The sequence below is a fragment of the Chelonoidis abingdonii genome, chromosome 22 (assembly GCF_003597395.2).
Source record: "Chelonoidis abingdonii isolate Lonesome George chromosome 22, CheloAbing_2.0, whole genome shotgun sequence".
NCBI lineage: Eukaryota > Metazoa > Chordata > Testudines > Testudinidae > Chelonoidis > Chelonoidis abingdonii.
In genome coordinates, this window is record NC_133790.1 from 22,543,021 (window position 1) to 22,562,820 (window position 19,800).

General features: G+C 42.0%; 1 protein-coding gene and 1 long non-coding RNA gene across 2 annotated transcripts in view; one reads left to right on the top strand and one right to left on the bottom strand.

Moving 5' to 3' along the window:
• Positions 1–5,673: 5,673 nt before the first annotated feature.
• LOC116820929 (uncharacterized) lies at positions 5,674–11,358 on the bottom strand. Its single transcript, XR_004372778.2, has 3 exons — positions 10,689–11,358; positions 8,755–9,469; positions 5,674–6,360 (listed from the first exon to the last, which is right to left on the bottom strand). It is a non-coding gene; the product is annotated as an uncharacterized LOC116820929 (long non-coding RNA).
• Positions 11,359–12,240: 882 nt separating this feature from the next.
• SPPL3 (signal peptide peptidase like 3) overlaps positions 12,241–19,800 on the top strand; it is a 147,748-nt gene continuing 140,188 nt past the window's right edge. Inside the window, exon 1 of the mRNA XM_032773704.2 lies at positions 12,241–12,626. Coding sequence (XP_032629595.1) covers positions 12,604–12,626 — 23 coding nt within the window. The 5' untranslated portion in view covers positions 12,241–12,603. The remainder of the gene's footprint in view (positions 12,627–19,800) is intronic.

The window sequence follows — 19,800 nt, forward strand, 5'->3', positions numbered from 1 at the left end:
AAATTTGTCCAGCTCTCCCTTAAAACTAATTAAGTTGTTTGGACCCCCAATTTCTGTTGGGAGGCTGTTCCAGAACTTCACCCTTCTGACGGTTAGAAACCTTCTAATTTCCACCTTGAATTTGTTCATGGCCAATTTTATATCCATTTGTTCTTGTGCTGATTTGCAAAAAATAAATAATGAACCTAGACTAGTCGAGTTCATCATTGTCTCCTATAATTTCACTTTCTGGTTCATCTCTATTACAAAGATGCTGGAAAGGAATGTTATTCTTTAAAATAAACTTTGTTCTTTGCAGCAATAATAATAAAAATAACCGTGGAAATATTTGTATTGTTAAGTTTTGTAAAAATTAACTTTTTCTAATCCCAAATTTGGGCTCTGTTTTGACCTACCAGTACCTCTTTTAATATAAATGGAAAATTATTTCCTGGGCAATTAAAATATAATAGTAAATTTAACTTCTGTCTATTAGTTTCACTGTCAGATTGTTAGGCACTATCACAGTGATGTTAATGTCTGGGCTGCAGTCACTGCAGAGGAAGAGTTAAATCCAAACAAACTCCTTCTACTGTTTCTTTTTAAGATCATTATATCAATATTAAATTTAGTAAACTTACTTTAAAATCACAACCCCCCAAATTCTAGACTTAATTGGACCTGACACTTTGCCTTTCAAAAATTGAGTTTGGGACAATAGGAACAATGCTAGGAAGGCTCCAGTGTGAGATGGAGATTCTGGGATTGCCTCATGTCATTGCAGGAATCTTTCTCCTTCACTGCATCTTCCTACACTAAAATGGGTTATTCTGTATCTTGGTCTCATTCTTACTAAAATAAAAAAACAACCTTCAGGTTCCATATTCATGGTATGTGGGAATAAAATGAGGAATCTCTCTTCCGAATGGATTTGTTATGGTGCAGCCAAGTCACAGGAGCCCAAGTTCTAGTCAGCATCAGCACTTGGAAATTGTAGGGGGTTCAAGGTTTTCAAAAACGATACATTAGCAGTCTCAGATGCCTTCATTTGTGGACCTCAAAGTGATTTACAAACATTAATGAATTAAGCATCACAATCACATACCCTGAAAAGGTAGACGAATTAAAATAATTATATAGCATTTTTCATTTGCAGAGCTTAAATTGCATTATGATGTGGGTATTTTGCGGATGGAAACCAAGGTACCTAAAGGTTAAGTAGCTTTTCCAGGGTCATGTAGGAAACATGTTGCAGAGCCATGAATAAAGGCCAGCTCTCCAAGCCTTAATCACAAGATCATCCTCCTTCCTGCCATTTGGGACTCCTTTGAGTTCAGATGCCTAACAAAAATATGAACTGACACTGACCATATAAAGGTTGCTGCTCATGTTAGGGACTTGAAGTCTTGTGTGACACTGTCCAATGACCTGTTCTGGCTAGGTTTGGAGCAGAGCTGGTTGGGTCTTGAGAAAACTATCTCCACTTCTTATTCATCAAAGCAAAGGTGATTGTGACCCACAGTCTTTAAATGTGCAGGAGACAGCAAAGGAATAAAGAGTAAGCAATGTCTTGGGGAAACTCCCTATTTTCTGGTGAAAAAAGGTGATGAGTTACCTCTGAATGGCTACCATGGACAGAGCACAGTCCTGGGAGATTGCCTGTGGGATTCCAGAGAGCAATTCAGGGGTACAGCTCACATTTCCCATGGACAGATGCAATTATCACAGTTGTGTCCATTTGGTCGGTTTAGGTGGGAAGTACTGTAGCAATTAGCACCTCTTAGCAGACTTCACACATGTGGCATTTATCAGTTTGGATGTAGACTTGACACAGACCAGGAGCAAAGTGTAAACCAGCCATTGGCATTTTTGCCACTACTGAGAGCCTCTGAAGGGGTATAATAGTCCCACACAACCTTATTAAACCTTTCACAGATAATGCAATGTGCATTCTATATTTTTGTGAAAAGGGGAAAGTTAATTTACAGTGATTGAGACCAATTTTTTAAAAAAGATACTTTATCTTTGAAGGACTTAAAAAGTCTTCTGCTCTTTCATGAATACATCTGGGATTTATGTTTCCAAGTCCTGCTCTATATCATCATACTGTGAAGATGGTGGCTTCCCATTTGATTGTGAATTATTCTATTTAGTTATATTTAAGACCTTAACATTTCTCCATCGCACTTGTAAAGTGCCTAGTATAGTACACCTCTACCTCAATAGAACGCTGTCCTCGGGAGCCAAAAAATTGTACCGCGTTATAGGTGAAACCGCGTTATATCAAACTTGCTTTGATCCACCAGCGTGTGCAGCCCCACCTCCCAGAGCACTGCTTTACCGCATTATATCCAAATTCGTGTTATATCGGGTCACGTTATATCGGGTAGAGCTGTAGTATGTTTCTCTTAATCTTTTTAGAGTTTGCTCCTCTGTGTAGTGTAGTGTAATGACCTCACTATTCTGTGCAACATAGAGAATTATCTTCTGTATTACACAGCAGCTTTCCTTGAATTGAGTACTTTGGGCACAAACATACCTGTCCAGGAAGTGCCCCCATTTCTTCTGAACACCACCTAAGCTTAGACACATTTGATTTCTTGGTTGCTTCTTGGGAACAGCCCACTCTTGACAAGAGGAGCCAACATCTGGGCTCATTACTGAAAGACACAAGTGAGGAAGATAACATCCAATACTGTTTCTTTAAAACCACAGGATACAGCTTCTTGATGCACCCAGAAACCATCTCTCAGCTAGTCCTGGTCCCCCTTGCAACCTCCAGACATGGAAAATTTCAGAATGGCTGCATCTGAAGGCCAGTTGGAACAAAAGGACTTACTACTTTTAATCTTTCAGAGGTACCTATTCTAAACTCCAGATGCCTGGACAAATAATTACAACAAAAAGAGAAGGTAAACATTCTTAATATAAAAACGTTACTCCCTAAAAGCTGTTCCCCAACATAATCCATCAAATCACAGATAAACTGATAAGCAGTTCAGAACCCCATCAAATAATACCCCACCTCAAATCCTCCCTTCCTGAACAACCCAAGAGAAAAGATGAGCTTTGCAACATGTTTTACAGCTGACATACTGGCTCTATCAGACTGTGAAGCAAGAGGGCAGGGGGAAAATGTCTCATTGATAACCTTACCAGCAGTGCTCTTTCTTATAAATTAAGGGTTTGTTAGATCAGGTACCTCTGATTATTGCAACTGGGTGCAGTATCCCATGAGGACGTTATAGTTGTGGAATAGGTTAAAGGAGGAGGCTGCAGTGCTTTACCCATCTAAGTTACAGTCCTACTACTAGAGCAAGAACTAAAATGTACAGTGGCACAAATTTGGACAGCAGAGATTCTTGAGACTTAATGGCATGGCACCTGACAGGTTTTGCCATAATAATGAATGTTTGGATGATAAGGACTTGTTTTTGCTGCATCAATGGTCTTGTTTAATATAAATGTTCAGTGTTTGCGGACTTCCTTACCTGAAATAACTGACTTACTGAGTTGTGAATGACTTGATTAATTTACGCTGTAATGTGAACTAAGTTACCATGCTTCATATGATGTTTGCAGCTCTACTAGCGAAAGGAAGGTTTTAAGATTCAAAGGCTCAAAATGACACTTGTCTGTTTTTCTTATATCTGTTTTCAACATCCATTTTATTGTTTTCCATGCCTGTTTTTTTTGCAAAATCAATTCACTACTCTTTTCCTCCCAATTATGAATAAACATAATTACAGCAGCCCAGTGCTTAAGATTAACCCTTCAATGACAAAATAATATGAGTAACCCTACATTAATAAAGAAACTTGCTCAACCCCGTGTTCATAAGCAACTTTACATTAACAAATCAGTGTGAATTCATAAAGGAGAAATAAATAAAGAAGGAAGCAGATTTTAGGTTCAAGCTTCTGTATGTGATTTTTTTAAGGGTGAGATAAAAAAATGACATCTCCTTTCTAAAGTTCTGTGTATGTTACTTTCAGATAATAATGAATAATCTCCTTCACCCCCCCCCCAAACAGTGGACAGGACAGCGTACTGCATGGGAGTTGTCTTAAAAGTGTTGAATTGCTGGCATTTCCTGACAGACTTTTGGAACAAGGTGTGTCTCCTGTATCTTGAACGAGGCATTCTATTCTACTGATAAATAATGCTTTGGTTTTGATTAACCATTCTAGTATTGTTGCTTTTGTCAAGAATATTTAATAAAATAGTTAACTGTGGATTAGCAGTCAGTGCCACAGCATGAACGTACAATGTGGAGGTGTTATATAGGTATTATTCTTATTTTAGAGCTATATAAATTCTGCTTTTTACGGCCATCTATCTCCTAAATCAGAAGGTTGAATGAATAGAATTGAGAGCAAATTCAGGCCCATAACATCTGATTTGTTCTGTCAATAACATAAATTGTAACCATTGTATTGAATTACATCCATCATATTCAACTATTCCTCTTATACCTGCTGACAAATAAACATTGCAGTTTTTTATGGCAGAGTCAGCCCCTGACTTATCCACATCATGGCTCCAAGGAGCATCTGGGGAAGGAACAAATAAAAATCTTCCTATAATGAAGAGACCACCAGAGGGAGCCCATATAGCTCCATTAGTGTAACAGCCACACTGACATTACTACACCTCTAGCAGAGTGTTTCAAAGTACTTTACTGGCATGAATTAATTTAACTTCACTATCCTTCCTCTTCCCAGATAGAGAAGCTGTCCTCCTCCTCCTAATCCCCCCGTTATGGTGAAAAGGAGCTATTATAAGTGTAAAGGATGATGATTATGATGATTTGTGCCCTGGGAGCTCATTCTTAATTAACATGTGGGATTGTGAGAAATCCTGGATAACGTTTGGTTTTGTTTTTTTACAGGGTTACATGTCAGCTGTTCGTGCAAAACGTGAACACCTCAGCGGATGGAAGGGGTACCAAAATACATGATAATGAAGGGATTATGATGGGAAATTAGTTTGTAGTAGAGCAGGAGAGTAAACAGCTAATTTTTGGTAGGTACCGAACCTGGAGCCTTGTCCTCAGCAGAGCAATGTCTTGCCTCTTTAATTCCCCTTGCCACGTGGTGCAGGGAGTAGTTAAGATCAAGAAAACAGATGTTTTGATGCCCTTCCCTGACAATCCATCTCTCTAGGGAAATAATTGAAGATCTAATGGACATTTAAAATTAGACTGGACAAAGAACTAGAAAGTATGGTATAGGGAATGACCCTGCACTGGCCTTAGGGAGATGGAGGGAACAAGTCTTATTTATCTCTAGTTTCCTCTCTCTCTAAAGGAGGGTGAGGAGGATGTGCACACAGGTATGGCATCCTTTCATTCTTTGACATGCCTGGATAAACAGAGGTAGGAGCACACATTTAAACCATCTACAATGTTGAGATTCATATTAAGATCTTGAATGCAGAAGAACCCATTGCAGTTCTGAGATAAATTCTAAGACTAGAATTCTGATTTTTGCCTTCTTTCCCGCTCATTTCCATCCTCTCTGCTCCCCTCAAACCTCCAAAGAGCGGACAACCATTCCTGTCATGTCTCTGTCTGCAAGGTGGTCATTTCACACTAGGCCACTCTGCTCTTCTCTCTCTATTTCCATCAGTGAGGAATCAAGACTGGCTCTGTTAGACTGACATCTGATAAAGATGATAAAGAGCCTGGGGGAGGGCTCTTTGCTGTCACTGGTGCCATCTGATTCCCCTCTACCACCCATTCTCTCCCATGCTGTTACCTTACTGTGCCCTAGGAGCTACTTAAGCAACAGGGACAAAGAAGGATCTTATTTGTTTGCTGCCAGCACTGAAATGGCTCTGACAGGTCTAGGCACTGCAGCAGTGTATGTTCAAGGTGCAGTGCAGTGCAGCTCACTTGAAGAGGGACTGTAATGTCAAAAGCAACAAAGAGTCCTGTGGCTCCTTATAGACTAACAGATGTATTGGAGCATAAGCTTTCGTGGGTGAATACCCGCTTCGTCAGATGCATGTAATGAAAATTTCCAGAGGCAGGTATAAATATGCAGGCCAGAATCAGTCTGGAGATAACGAGGTTAGTTCAATCAGGGAGGATGAGGCCCTCTTCTAGCAGTTGAGGTGTGAAAACCAAGGGAGGAGAAACTGCTTTTGTAGTTGGCAAGCCATTCACAGTCTTTGTTTAATCCTGAGCTGATGGTGTCAAATTTGCAAATGAACTGAAGCTCAGCAGTTTCTCTTTGAAGTCTGGTCCTGAAGTTTTTTTGCTGTAGGATGGCTACCTTAAAATCTGCTATTGTGTGGCCAGGAAGGTTGTAATGTCAGACTCTGATATCACTGAAACTCAGAGTAAGGCTCTCCATCTCTTGCAGGTCTGAGGAGATTCTGTGAAAGAGAGATATATGATAAGAAAATAATCTGGGGAATGCAAGCAATGCCCCACCCCACGCTGCTAAGAGTGAGTGCGTGCTGGATCTGGAGAAAGCAATAAATCTGCCCTGTGAACTGGTCTCATTGTTACTGTGTAATGCTGCTGGAGCATGCCTGCAAAATCATCATGAATGTTTACTAGCCTAGGCACAAAGTCTACTTGCCTGTTTTTACCATGCTGCGCTGAAAATATGATACGTTAATTGCCCATCAGATAAAATCACGTGTGCCTCAAACTAATGTGGTAAGTAGAGTTTTTCCAGGCTGTAGAATTAGAAACTATTTCATCATGGGTGGCCAGCATGCATGCTGCTGTTCTATGGATACCAGAATTGTTGTATGCCCCCTTCCCAGAAGAGTACAGGAAACTAATCTAAAGAACTGAAAAGTACTTGAATTACTGATTTACATTCCCCTCTGATAGTGGAAAAGAGCAGATTGATGCTCTACTTGTATGTAAAGACTTGTGAAAATAAATTGTTTGAACAGACTGATGCATGGTATGGTGGGAATCGCTCCCAGTGAAACTCTATTTACAGGGCAGTAGAATGAAAAGTCCCAAATTTGTCACTGTGTCACAGTTTTCCATTTTCAGTTCTGGTAATAATGAATTGCTACTTTGAGGGAGACTGTTCAGGGAAAAGAAAATGATTTCCCCTGAGAGGGGGTCCTGCTGTGTGTGTTTTGCAGGGCTTATCTGGGCTCCCTGCAAAGCTATTCAAGCTCCACAGCCCAAGATTTTGAATGTGACCTTCTCCTCTATCCCTTCCCCATCTCTATCCCAAATTGTTCTCCCATACCTGCTGGAGTAGGGATAGGGAATGTATCAGGAATGGTATATATGTGCTTGAGGAGCGACCTAATGGAAGAGTAGATGGAAATATACTGTTAAATAGAAAGAAGGAATCTGCAGGGTGGCCCAGTCAGGAATGATTTAAAGAGAAAATCCCCTTTTCCTTCCCTCCCCGTGGGTAGACTGTTATCACCAGTATTGTTAATAGGGACAGGCTGTGTTCCATGCCACGTGACACTGTCACGTAAGCACTAATCATTGTTTTAGTATCCCAACTTTTTCCTGGTGGGGTACAGAGAAGGGATCTTACTGTCCTGTGTTCATGACTAGACCCAGTACTTTTTCAGCAGTGGCAACACAATTAGTTGCTGGCTATGCAGCTACTGGGTATTGATGAATGATTGTACTCAACTCTCCAGTGGTGACTGAGGCCTCCACCTGCCACAGTATTTCCCAATTGGGAATGAAAGCCGAGCAAGTGCCTCCAAGTATTTCTACTTCATATTTTATAGTAACAATTTTTCTCAGGCTTTAGTAGCTGCATGGGGTACATGCTACTTATATCAGCTGTTCCTTGGCTTTTCCTCTACTGTCTGGTCAGGATACCTTGGGCTGCAAAAAGTTTTTGCGGAGGGTCTAGAAGTGTGGCAACATTACAGGGTTGACTGGCTCAGTGCAAGACCTCTGAGGGAAAGAGGGGAAGGAGATGACATTCCTCACTCCATCAGCTATGATGCATCTTTAACACTGTTTTCATGGCATAGATATGTGGTACTTTAGGGGGACAGCTAGAGAAGGAGAAGCCCTCAAAGAAGTTCCAAATGTCATTTTATTAATATGCACTATTTTAATTGTACAGGTATTTTGGGTGCTCCCTCCTCCTCCCAGGAAAGACATACTTCATATAACATTGAGCTCCTATGTAATACTTTCCTTCTTCAAAGAGATTTACTATAATGAACTAATCAGTCCACCCAACACCCCTGTGAGGTAGGGACGTATTGTTATCCCAGTTTGATTGATGGTGAAACTGAGACACAAAGATGTGAAGTGACTCTCCTCAGGGTCACACAGAGAGCCAGTAACAGAACTGGGAGGAGAACCCATGGCTTCCAATCCTGTTCTCTAACCACAGATCAACGTCCTGAAACAAAGCTGCCCTGTTTCAATACAATAAATAAAACTAACAAAAATATAGATCCTGAATACTCTCCCATCCAAATAAGACCAAGTAACCCAGCTCCTGATATTGCACTGAGGACAATGGCAGAAAGAAAAAATACTATAATTACAGTCATTAACATTATGTTAATGAGTGCAGTCTCTGCATGTACATTAAACTTACACTATAAGGGCTATTTATTCCAGGCCTAGTTGGAGCTCTTCCATCTCTAAGGCAATTATATTACGGTCACCTGTCACTTAATACTAGCTCTTTACCCTCTGCCAGGTTAAAGAGAATAGTGAAAAATACTGAAAAGGTAGACTGATGTCCAAAGGCTCAAATCCTTACTCAGGCAAGTAGTTTAAACAAAATAACATTCAGTAAAGTTTACCCGAGTGAACAGAGCTTGTGGGATCAAGGCCGCAAGTTGTACTCAGCAGAAGCACAATCATTCTTAGGATTCAGGATTTATCAGCAGCACTAAACAGAGAGAGACTAAGACAGAGAAGAGGGAAGGGACAAGTCATATCAACAAGTGACAAGTATTCTCCTTGACAGATGGTTTTAACATGGTGTTTGGTGTTACAGTGAGAAATCCATTTAGCATTTTGTCTCAGCATGTTTGGACGTTTTGAATGTTCTTTTGTCCCCCTGCAGGCTTTCCTAAAAGAATCCTGAGCTTCTGGTTTCTTTAATCTCCTTTGCTGTCTTAAAAGAAAAAGTCAAAGATGGCTCTGTAAGTCTCAGTTTTCTGTAACATACCAGGGAATGTAATTAAAGGAGAATTTTAAAAGTTCAGAATCATTGTACCAAGGACATGATATTTATCAAGTGCCCCTCCTCTGACTGACAAACAAATTTATTCCTCAGAAGTAGCATGTACCTATGAAATCACATTAATTTGGTGGAACAGAAACAGCAATGGGAAAAGCAGTTGGTTTTCAAGGCTTCAATATGTATACCCGGGTGTGTAAAAGAGGAAATAGAAATATAGTTTTGTGTTAAATTAGGGTGTGATCCTTCTCATCCCAGTAGTTCCACTGAAATTAGGCCTTGCAGGATTGAGCCCCTAGCTTGTTTCTTCCCCCAGGCAGATGAAGTCTGGCCTTTGAAGACAAAAAGACAAGCTGTATGCATGCATGTGCACCCCTCCACTCCACAGTCCCCATAAGTGTGTTTCTCCCATGTTCTCCCCCAGCACTGGAAGGACATCACTCTGCAGGTAAATTTGGGAGAGTTTCCCCCTTTCTTTTTTTTGGACTGAAGAAACACATAGAAGCTACTACTGGATATTTCTTGAGCAAAGAGAAGTAATGAAAACAAGCTACTGAGATGCATGCATTGCTGGATTGGCACATCCATTTTAAATGTCAATAATGTCTTCTCTTATAAATTCAGCATTTCCAGGTAATGAGGGAGACAGAGTAGCAACCTCAGGATCTGACAGGAGTGCAGTTATCTCTCTGTGCACAAATCCCATACCTCATCTGCATATTGACAAAAACCAAGTTGATTTGAAATAAAAGTTACATTTACCACCCCAGATTTTTAAATAAATATCTAAACATATCCAAACCCAGCATTCAGCATCAACTTATTTTGACTGAGGAAGTTCATGAGCTCACAGGATTGAGTCCTATATCTACCCATGCCTCCACTCAATGTTGTAATTTCTGGGGAAGGTGGCAACCAACCAATAACATGGCACTCTGCAAGCACAGTGAGGGAGGTGGAAATGTGGGTAGGGAAACCTCTCACACTTACAAAAAGAACAATTAGACTGTGGAACTCATTGTCATAGGATGTCATTAAGACCAAGACTTTAGCAAGATTCAAAATGATTGGACATTTATATGGTTAACAGTTAATGCTAACAAATTTTTCTGACAAAATATAAAACCTCATACTTCTGGGTTTAAAAGAGTTTTAGAGATTAGGATGAGATTTTTCATGGGAGGTGGCAGATTATCCCACATCTGCCTACTGTGGAGTTACTTGCACCTTCTTCTGAAGCATCTGGGTGCTGGCCAGTCAGAGATAGGATGCTGAACTAGATGGACCATAGGTCTAATTTAATATGCCAATTCTGATGTTCCTAGATATCCCAGCCCAAAATGATTAAACTGTCTCTATTACTCTGGGGCACACAAGCTGCAAACATGTCAGAATAAAATATGCATAAATTAGACTCAGGCACACCCTCCCTCCTTAAAATGGATGTTACTTTCAAACTTCTGATGTGTGGGTTTTGGTCCCAGAGTTCACCCTATTCACTACTATAAGACGCCTTGAGATTTCCCCATCCCACTGAGCTCAAGTCTGTACCTGATCCTAACGGGGCCATTCCTGCCATACAGACTCCCAACTCCTGCAGCGAACACTTCCCAAACCAGCTTTCTAGTTGGAAGGAGGGATTTCTGGCAGTCAGTCAGACTTTCATTGCCAGCAGAACTCAAGTGAACTAAGAGAAACAAACCAGACGTGTGACGGGTCAGAATTCTCATAGAGTCAAAGGCCAGAAAGGACCATCATGAACATCTAGTCTGACGTCCAGCACATTGCCCAGTTTTGTTCTGTCTCCAACATTTAGGGTTGGAATCAGATACAAGACTCTCTCTGCTTCTTCCTAATGAGTTGGTTACACCGATGACATATAGAGGCGGAATGGCTGAGAGGAGCTCCGCTCGTAGCCACCCCTCCACCCCAAAGGCAGTTCCACTGGGGAGGAAAGGTGCTTCCCTGCAAAGGGAGAGAACCGCGCCCCCAAAGCAGCCGTGCTCAGCGGAACCCCTTCCGCGGTGGGTATGGCTTCTCGCGCTGAGCTGCGAGAAGGGGGGCCGGGCGCAGGCTCCACCTTACTTCTACTCCCGAGGCAGCTTTCTTGCACTGCAGGGGAAATTTAATAACTCAGAATGAGCAGGCTCGAATCCTGCAGCCTGCCGGGACGGGAAGGGCACCTGGGATAAACAGGTCACACACACCCAGAAAGCACCATGTCCCAGCACTGAGGGGAATGAATAGCTCAGGACTCTTCCCCCCACCCCCGAAGGCTCCATGTCCCCAGCACTGAGAGCGCAGTGAATAGCTCAGACCCCCCTCCCCCGGAAGGCTCCATGTCCCCAGCACCGAGGGGAGTGATTAGCTCAGACACCCTCCCCACTCCCCGAAGGCTCCATGTCCCGGCACTGAGAGGGGAGTGAACAACTCAGACACCCCGCACTCCCCGAAGGCTCCATGTCCCAGGACTGAGAGGGGAGTGAACAGCTCAGACCACCCTCCCCCGGACGGCTCCATGTCCCCAGCACGGAGGGGAGTGACTAGCTCAGACACCCTCCCCACTCCCGGAAGGCTCCATGTCCCAGGACTGAGAGGGGAGTGACTAGCTCAGACACGCCCCCACTCCCGATGGCTCCATGTCCCAGCACTGAAAGGGAGTGAATAGCTCAGACACCCTCCCCACTCCCCGAAGGCTCCATGTCCGCAGCACTGAGAGGGGAGTGAATAGCTCAGACACGCCCCCCCCGCCCCCGCGGAAGGCTCCAAGTCCCTACCGAGAGAGAAGTGAATAGCTCAGACTCTCCCCCCCACTCCCCTCCTGGAAGGCTCCATGTCCCAGCACTGAGGGGAACACCTCAGACTCTCCCCCCCGCCCGGGAAGGCTCCTGTCCCCAGTTCTCTGGGTGGGAGATACGTAGGCAAGACCACCTCATCCCTACAGAAAGCGAACAGATCGCACTCCCGGCAGAAGGCTCTGCCTCGCCTCCCCGGACGATCACCGGGAACGGAGTGTAGGCAGGCCCAGCACACACCCGCGTCAGGTTCCGTAGTGCTTCTGCGCCAGTGGGCTGGCGGCGGCGGCGGCACGTGAGCGTGTTGTGGGCACGTGACCCGCGCGATCGGAGGCCCCGTCCCCCGTGCGCGAGCAGAGTCTGAGCGGCCTCGCCTTGGAGCTCGGTACGAGGAGTTTCCCCTTCTCTTTTTTCCAGTCCGGACGCTGTCGCCGCTTCCCAGTCATGAGGCCTGGTCGTCGTCGGCGCCCGAGCACGGCCCTGTGGCGTGGCTACTGAGCAGCCCCCCCTCCAGCCGGGCGGGGACCCCGTCGCTCTTCTCCCTGCTTACAGTCGCCGCCATGTTGGGCCGGGAGCCGCAGCGGGGCGGCCAGTGAGCCCCGGAGCAAGTGAGGGAGAGGAGGAGCCGGGGCTTGGCCACCGCCGCGCAGCTCGGCCGCCCCGCAGCCGTCATGGCGGAACAGACCTACTCCTGGTGAGCAGCTGGGCCAGGCTGGCGGGGGAGGCTCCGGGCCCGCGGAGGAGGGGGGGCCGGGCGGAGGGTCGGCAGGGAATGCTACGGACCCGGGGATGGGCCGGGCGGAGGGCTGGGTGGTGTGTTCCGGGGTGAGTGAGAGAGGCTGCCTTCGGGGACGGGCTTGTGGCTGCGAGCCGGGGAGCAGGTGTTGTCCTTGGGGACGAGTGGGCAAGGAGCTGGCGATGCATCTCTCCTCGGGGATGGAGCGGTGGCTCGGAGACCGGGCTGTAAGGCCCCTTTCCTGCCCCAGGGGAGTGTTTAAGACCCCACAGGAGGCAGCGGGGAGCTCTGGGCGCGAGGCCCGTGGTGTCGCGTAAACCTGTAACAGCGGAACTGGGCGCTTATTCTGCACGGCCGTTTACAGAAATAACTGGGGGAGTCACGGGAGATACTCCCTTGAACGGCTGCAAATGTAAGTAGGCCTCTCTAAACACGGAGCGCTGCGCTCTCAGCCCCTTTTGTAGCAGCTGGAGTCCTTTTAGGTTACTTGAGCACGTTCATGGCAATAGGTGTTACACTAAACTCCTCTTAAACCCAGAGTAAGGAGGGAAACGTTTCCTGCAGTTAAAAGTTAGTGGGTGTTAATTCTTCCTAACTTTATCTCCAGATCCATATCTGGATCAGAACATTTCTCTTGAAAAGATTGTGTGGCAGAGTTTTTTCCCCAGTGAACTGATAATATTGTATACAGGAAATAAAAGAACAGGGTGAAGAGACCAGTGAAACAGAGCAACTGAGAACAGGGGACATTGTGTGTATGTCCTGATCCTCTGTCAGGCCTAGTTGGGATTCAAGATTTGATTACTTCCATAGTTTGCTTTTGATGATTTCAAGGATTAAAGAAGAAAATATTTCAGATAATCTAATTGTGCAAAGATGCCAAATGAACAACTGGATTGACTGGAAGAATATTGCAGTACTTGCATTGTAGTACTTAACTCTTCACATTTTGAGCTATTCTGTTGTTGTAAAGCCAAAAGTAGTTTTTTTTGTATTTTGAAAATTTTATGAGATTATTATTAAAAGAGGAAAAACTTGATCTTTTGACCTTAGGGTATACCATCTGCAGAGGGGGCATTGCATTTATTCAGTTGAGCCAATGAGCAAACTTTCCACTCTAAATGCTTCTGAAAATCTTAATCGCTACCTTGGATTCCCTTTCTCTTTTAAACAGATGTGGTTGTTGTTGTTACCTATCTTTTTTTTTTTAGAACAGTACTAAAGATAACCACCAAAAGCACTTCAGTTCTTATTCTGAAGGAGATTAATATTTCTGTAGTCTACGTACATTAAGCAAGTAAAGCTGAAGATAGGAGTTAGCTGGCATTTTAACCACTTGATACATTAATAGAGCTATGGCTCTTCCTTGCTGTAGCAGAACAATACATGTGTCTCAGAACAGAGTGAGTAATTTTGCTTTTACCTATATCCGTTAATATAATCTATTTTATCTGGTGTTGTTTACACTTTATATGTAAGGCTTTAATCAACATAGTGCGAGGAATGTGGTGCGAAGAATGGTAAAGACCCAGTTCAGATTTGAACTCTTCTATTATGTATCTTTTGCGCTCTTTTCTGCGTGCAAAGCATTTGATTATTCATCGTCAGTCAACAATCTTTGGATTTCTTTATATAAGTATGATAATACAGTTCTGTACATAATCTTCTATGGTACCAGAAGTATGTTTGTTTATTGTAAAGTGGAAAACCAGTGTTTCTTGGGAAAGCTGTTGAATAAGTGGTACTGCTGTGCTCTTTCTCGCAGTTGGTGGTTCATTTCCCCTCCATGTGCTAGATCTAAGCCTCTTTTTGTGCTTTAATTGGCAGCTTTATCAGAGTGAATGGCTTTTCTGTCCCATAGGATAACACCATTTCTAGCATCTGGGTATCCTGCCTTTAACAGCAGCTAACCCCTAATGGATAAGTGGGACAAAAAAACCCCATAAAGCACCTTCCCTGCTGAACAGCTGTAGGTATAAGGTGGGAGGATTTTTCTGACGCCTATGGGGCTTATTATCTTCTGTCCTGAAACATATTTGATCACCTCATCTTACCATGCATAACTATCAGTGTTAATCATACAGTCACTTAACTTTGTAAATCAAGTTAATTTAAAACTCTAATTCCACTTGCATTGATATCTGGAGACTGCCTATGTGTTATGTGAAGTATTTTCTAAAATAATTAAAAATTTGATTACAGGACACAAGCATTGTCTGAAATGATTTCTATAAAATGAGATAATATAACATACTATCATTTTCTTAGCATATTTTAAGACAGTTGATAGAAACGTTAATTTGTAAGTGGTGAGGACATTGTAATTTTGATATTTCACTGTTTTACTCTCTTTGTATTATGGATATAAAGCTGAAATTTTATGAAGTGTTTTCTTTAATGTTTTAATTTTACCTGCATTTTTATTTCACAGTGATTACTTTTCTTACGTTAAGGGCCATTGTGGAAAGGAGTACTGATCCCTTTTTATCATGCCTTTTAAATACAGCAAGTGCCTTCTGACTTTTCTTCCCCAGGCTATTTCTTGTAAAATCTTCATATTTAAACCCTATCCAGAACAGTAACTGTTTTTCTTTGGGCCTTTTCAGTCTCTGCTGTATTGGATCTATTTGTCCATTTAGAAACTAGTATTTCAAAGGGGGGGTGTACTATCCTAAAATAAGTAACAAGAATTTATTTTCTGGCATGACTATGATTAGTATTTTCCTGGGAATGGCTAATCTTGATATGCAATGTGGAACAAGTGGCAGAAGGAAACGTTATTTTAAAAAACGTTGAATGACAATGCTTGCTAATGGTGAGTGGGGAAACTTTCTGCCAAGTGCCTGCAGTAGTCGAATGAAGCTCATAAGAACGTAGTTTGTTTCAGTGCTGCTGCTTAAAGTTCTGACCAACAGTGAGACTGAACAGATGCAATTATCATTGAATTATTCTGGAAACTCATGAGCATCAGAGTTATGGGCTTAATCCTCCTCCGGTAGAAGCTGACAGCAGAAGTATTTCATATGGGATTAGTAGAGGCATAGTGGGAATCTCCCCAACCTATCTTCCAAGCCAGGAAGTGGGTCTGTGTTGAGACTGTCTCATCAATCAGAAAGTTTTCCCTCTTCAGGAGCACCAAGATGAGGGAGGGGAAAGTGGCTGTCTGTCATAGTAACTACAGAGGTGTCTGTGACAGAGGTTAATAGGTGATGAAGATTCAAACTTCAGACATAGAAAAGTCGATGCCAATACAAAAGAAGGGGATGAAGACAGCAGGATCTGTGGATGGTAACTTAGTGGAAAAAATCCAGCCCCTCTTTTTCTGTCAGCTTGTGGCGCAGAGAGCGCACTATTCTCTGTAGAGTACTTCCATTGGATCCTGCTTGGAAGGGAAAGTAGCATGCATCTGTTATTTGTCTCTGGTTAGCAGGTGTCTAAATGTTCAAGTCCTGATGTAACTCCCCCTTTTTCTTACCCACTCTGGAAATAGTCTGTTTGGTTTCTTGCTTTCTGAAGCCATTAAAGATTCTCCATAAGTTGGTTTATACAGAAGGCAAGAAGAATGAGGATTCCTCCTAACAAAACAGAAGTATATTTCCTTTATAATTTCTGTCTCACCCTCTCCTAATAGTATGTCTGAGTGTAACATAGGACATTGTATGTCTGAATATTTTCCATGGGAGTGTTGTCAGGGAGGTTGAAGGATCAGAGTGAAAAAGCAGATCTGTACTCAGTCAGTAGCCTTTTAATTCTGATTTGGTCACTAATAAAGTTCAGGGTGAAGATTCAGGCAGTAGAATGGTCCCTGTATTTGACATCAAACTCTTGGGGTATGAAGAAGTGATATTAGGAGGAGGCTTCTCAGCCCAGTGCAGAAAAGATGGAAATTAATTTATTACTTTTTATTTAGGAATTATTAACAAGTTTATTAATCCTTTCCATGTAAATATTGTAACCAAAACAACAGTTACAAAACAGCCATTACAACAGCGAGATTTTGCTTAAGGAGACTTTATACAGAGATATAGTCATCAAAGCTTTCTATTTAATAGGGTGTTCACATGTTATAGAGTCAGCATCATTACGGTACCAATGATGTCATTTTTAGTGATTTTATTAAATTGAGTGAAATCAGTTTTGACATCAATGATGTCATTTTGAGTGATTTTATTAAATTGAGTGAAATCTCTGATGACACAATTAGCAGACCAGACATAATGCCATCCTTTGTCCCATGATGATTTCTAATCAGCTTTGTGTTTATAGTGTATTTAGATTCAGAATTCTGGGGTCTGTCTCCATGTCATAGGTAGCTTGAGTTATAACTCAGTGTTGCCCCGAACTTAGGTCCAGGTCCCGTCCCCCCCCAATTTCACTCGTTTGGTTTGATACTTTTAACTCAAGTAGGCTGGCCCATCAATGGGATATACAGTATGCTATAGCTTAAGATAGCACAGATGTTCAGCTGCAAAGAAAATCACTCTGTGCAGCTCAAGTGTTGATTTGTAGCATGGCTGCTCTCACTTCAGCTAGGCTAACTTGAGTGAGGTCTGCAGTGAGGACACTTGGGGGGTGTGAGGCTGATTACAATAAATGAAAATATAAGAAGGTAATTTTTAATATATAAACTTTTTTAGAAGAGGAATCACAAAATATACAGGCTAAATTCTCCCCTTAATTAATCATACCACCTGAAGACTTCAGTGGGAGTTGTGCTCATATATGAAGATAGAATTTAGCTTTTACACTTAAGTTTGTCAATAACTGAAATCTGCAGCCAAATTCCACTGTTAACTATTGTAAATCTGTATTGTCTGGCATCAGTGGACTTTACCTAAAGTTGGAATAACAAACATTAGTTATATGTACCTATCTCCACCCTTACTGGATTGCTCATTGGTTAAATCCCTTTTCTCCTGTGCTTTGCCTTTTTAGACTATGCACTAGCCTAGGCAGGGACTAGACTGAAAAAGACTTTGGGACAAGGAGCAGGGGGTCAACTGAAGCTGGGCGGGAAGTAGTACTGACATTTATGTAGTTAAATGATAACTCAACGTTGTTTCCTGTTCATGAAGTAAAAAACAATGGGGACTAAATAAATTGAGCACAGTGCAAATTTTGTAATAACTTTAGCTTGGATTAATGACAGATGGCTTATATTGGCCTTGCAGCCATGCCATATTCTGCTGTGATCCTGTCTGATATCAAAACTGTATAGGGACAGGTAGGACCAGTACTTGGATTTGAAATCTCCAAAAGCTGTAGATGTACTGCTGCAGGCATGATGATGGTGATTCTGTGGGTGGCAGTCTTCCTTGCAGATCAATATTGAGCCAGTCTCCCCCAATAGTGGTAAGGGGTATTCTACTACAACTGGAGGTGATACTGTATGCTGGTTTAGATGTAAAAATTGGGGTCCTGAAGTCATTAAAGAGATTAAAGGAGATTGTAGGAGTATTAATGCAAGTTTCATGATCAGATTCCAACTTGAGTAAAACATTTTTCTGTCTAAATTTTCCTTGCAGTTTCAGTTTCTTAAGTAGTTTTTGTAACTGTTGCTATGCATAGTTGAACAGTCCCTTTAATTTCACCTCAGTGATGAGAGTATCTGAGTGGGGAAGTGATCATTATTTACTAGAGCTGTTGATTAATTGCAGTTAACTCAAATGATTAACTCAAATTAATCCCGATTTAAAAAAATTGTGATTAATCACAGGTTTAATCGTACTGTTAACAAAGAGACTACCAATTTAAATTGATTTAAATATTTTGGATGTTTTTCTGCATTTTCATATATATCTTGTATTCTGTGTTGTAGTCAAAATCAAAGTGTATATTTTGATTACAAATATTTGCACTGTAAAAATGATAAACAGAAGAAATAATATTTTTCAATTCACCTCATACAAGTACTGTAGTGCAATCTTTGTCCTGAATGTGCAACTTACAAATGAAGATTTTTTTTTTTGTTACATAGCTGCACTCAAAAACAAAACCGTGTAAAACTTCAGAAGCTACAAGTCCACTTAGTCCTACTTCTTGTTCAGCCAATCGCTAAGACAGATACGTTCGTTTACTTTTACAAGAGATAATGCTGCCCTCTTCTTATTTACAATGTCACCAGAAAGTGAGTACAGGTATTTGCATGGCAGTTTTGTAGCCAGCATTGCAAGGTATTTACGTGCCAAATATGCTAAACATTCTTGTGCTCCTTCATGCTTCGGCCACCATTCCAGAGGACGTACTTCCATGCTGATGATGGTTGTTAAAAAAAAAATGTGTTAATTAAATTTGTGACTGAACTCTTTGGGGGAGAATTGTATGTCTACTCCTCTGTTTTACCCACATTCTGCCATATATTTCATGTTACAGCAGTTTCGGATGATGACTCGGCACATGTTGTTCGTTTTAAGAACACGTTCACTGCAGATTTGACAAAATGCAAAGAAGGTACCAATGTGAGATTTGTAAAGATAGCGACAGCATTTGACGCAAAGTTTAAGAATCTAAAATCTGAGAGCGACACGATAAGGAGCATGCTTTCAGAGGTCTTAGAAGAGCAACACTCCAATGCGAAAACTACAGAACCCGAGTCACCAAAAAAGAAAATCAGCCTTCTGCTGGTGTCATCTGACTCAGATAATGAAAATGAATGTGTCGGTCCACACTGCTTTAGATGGTTTTCAAGCAGAACTAGTCATCAACGTGGAGGTGTGTCCCCCGGAATGGTGGTTGAAGCATGCGCATCTGTCACGTAAATACCTTGCGATGCCGGCTACAACAGTGCCATGAGAACGCTTGTTCTCAATTTCAGGTGAGATTGTAAACAAGAAGTGGACAGCATTATCTACTGCAAATGTAAACAAACTTGTTCAGCCAGTCACTCAGACAAACATGAAGTAGGACTGAGTAGACTTGCATGCTCTAAAATGTTACATTTGTTTTATTTTTGAATGCAGTATTTTTTAAATAATTCTATATTTGTAAGTTCAGCTTGAATGATAAAGATTGGATTACAGTACTTGTATTAGGTGAATTGAAAAATACTATTTCTTTTCTTTTTACAGTGCAAATATTTGTAATACAAATAAATATAAACTGAGCACTGTACACTTTGTATTCTATGTTGTAA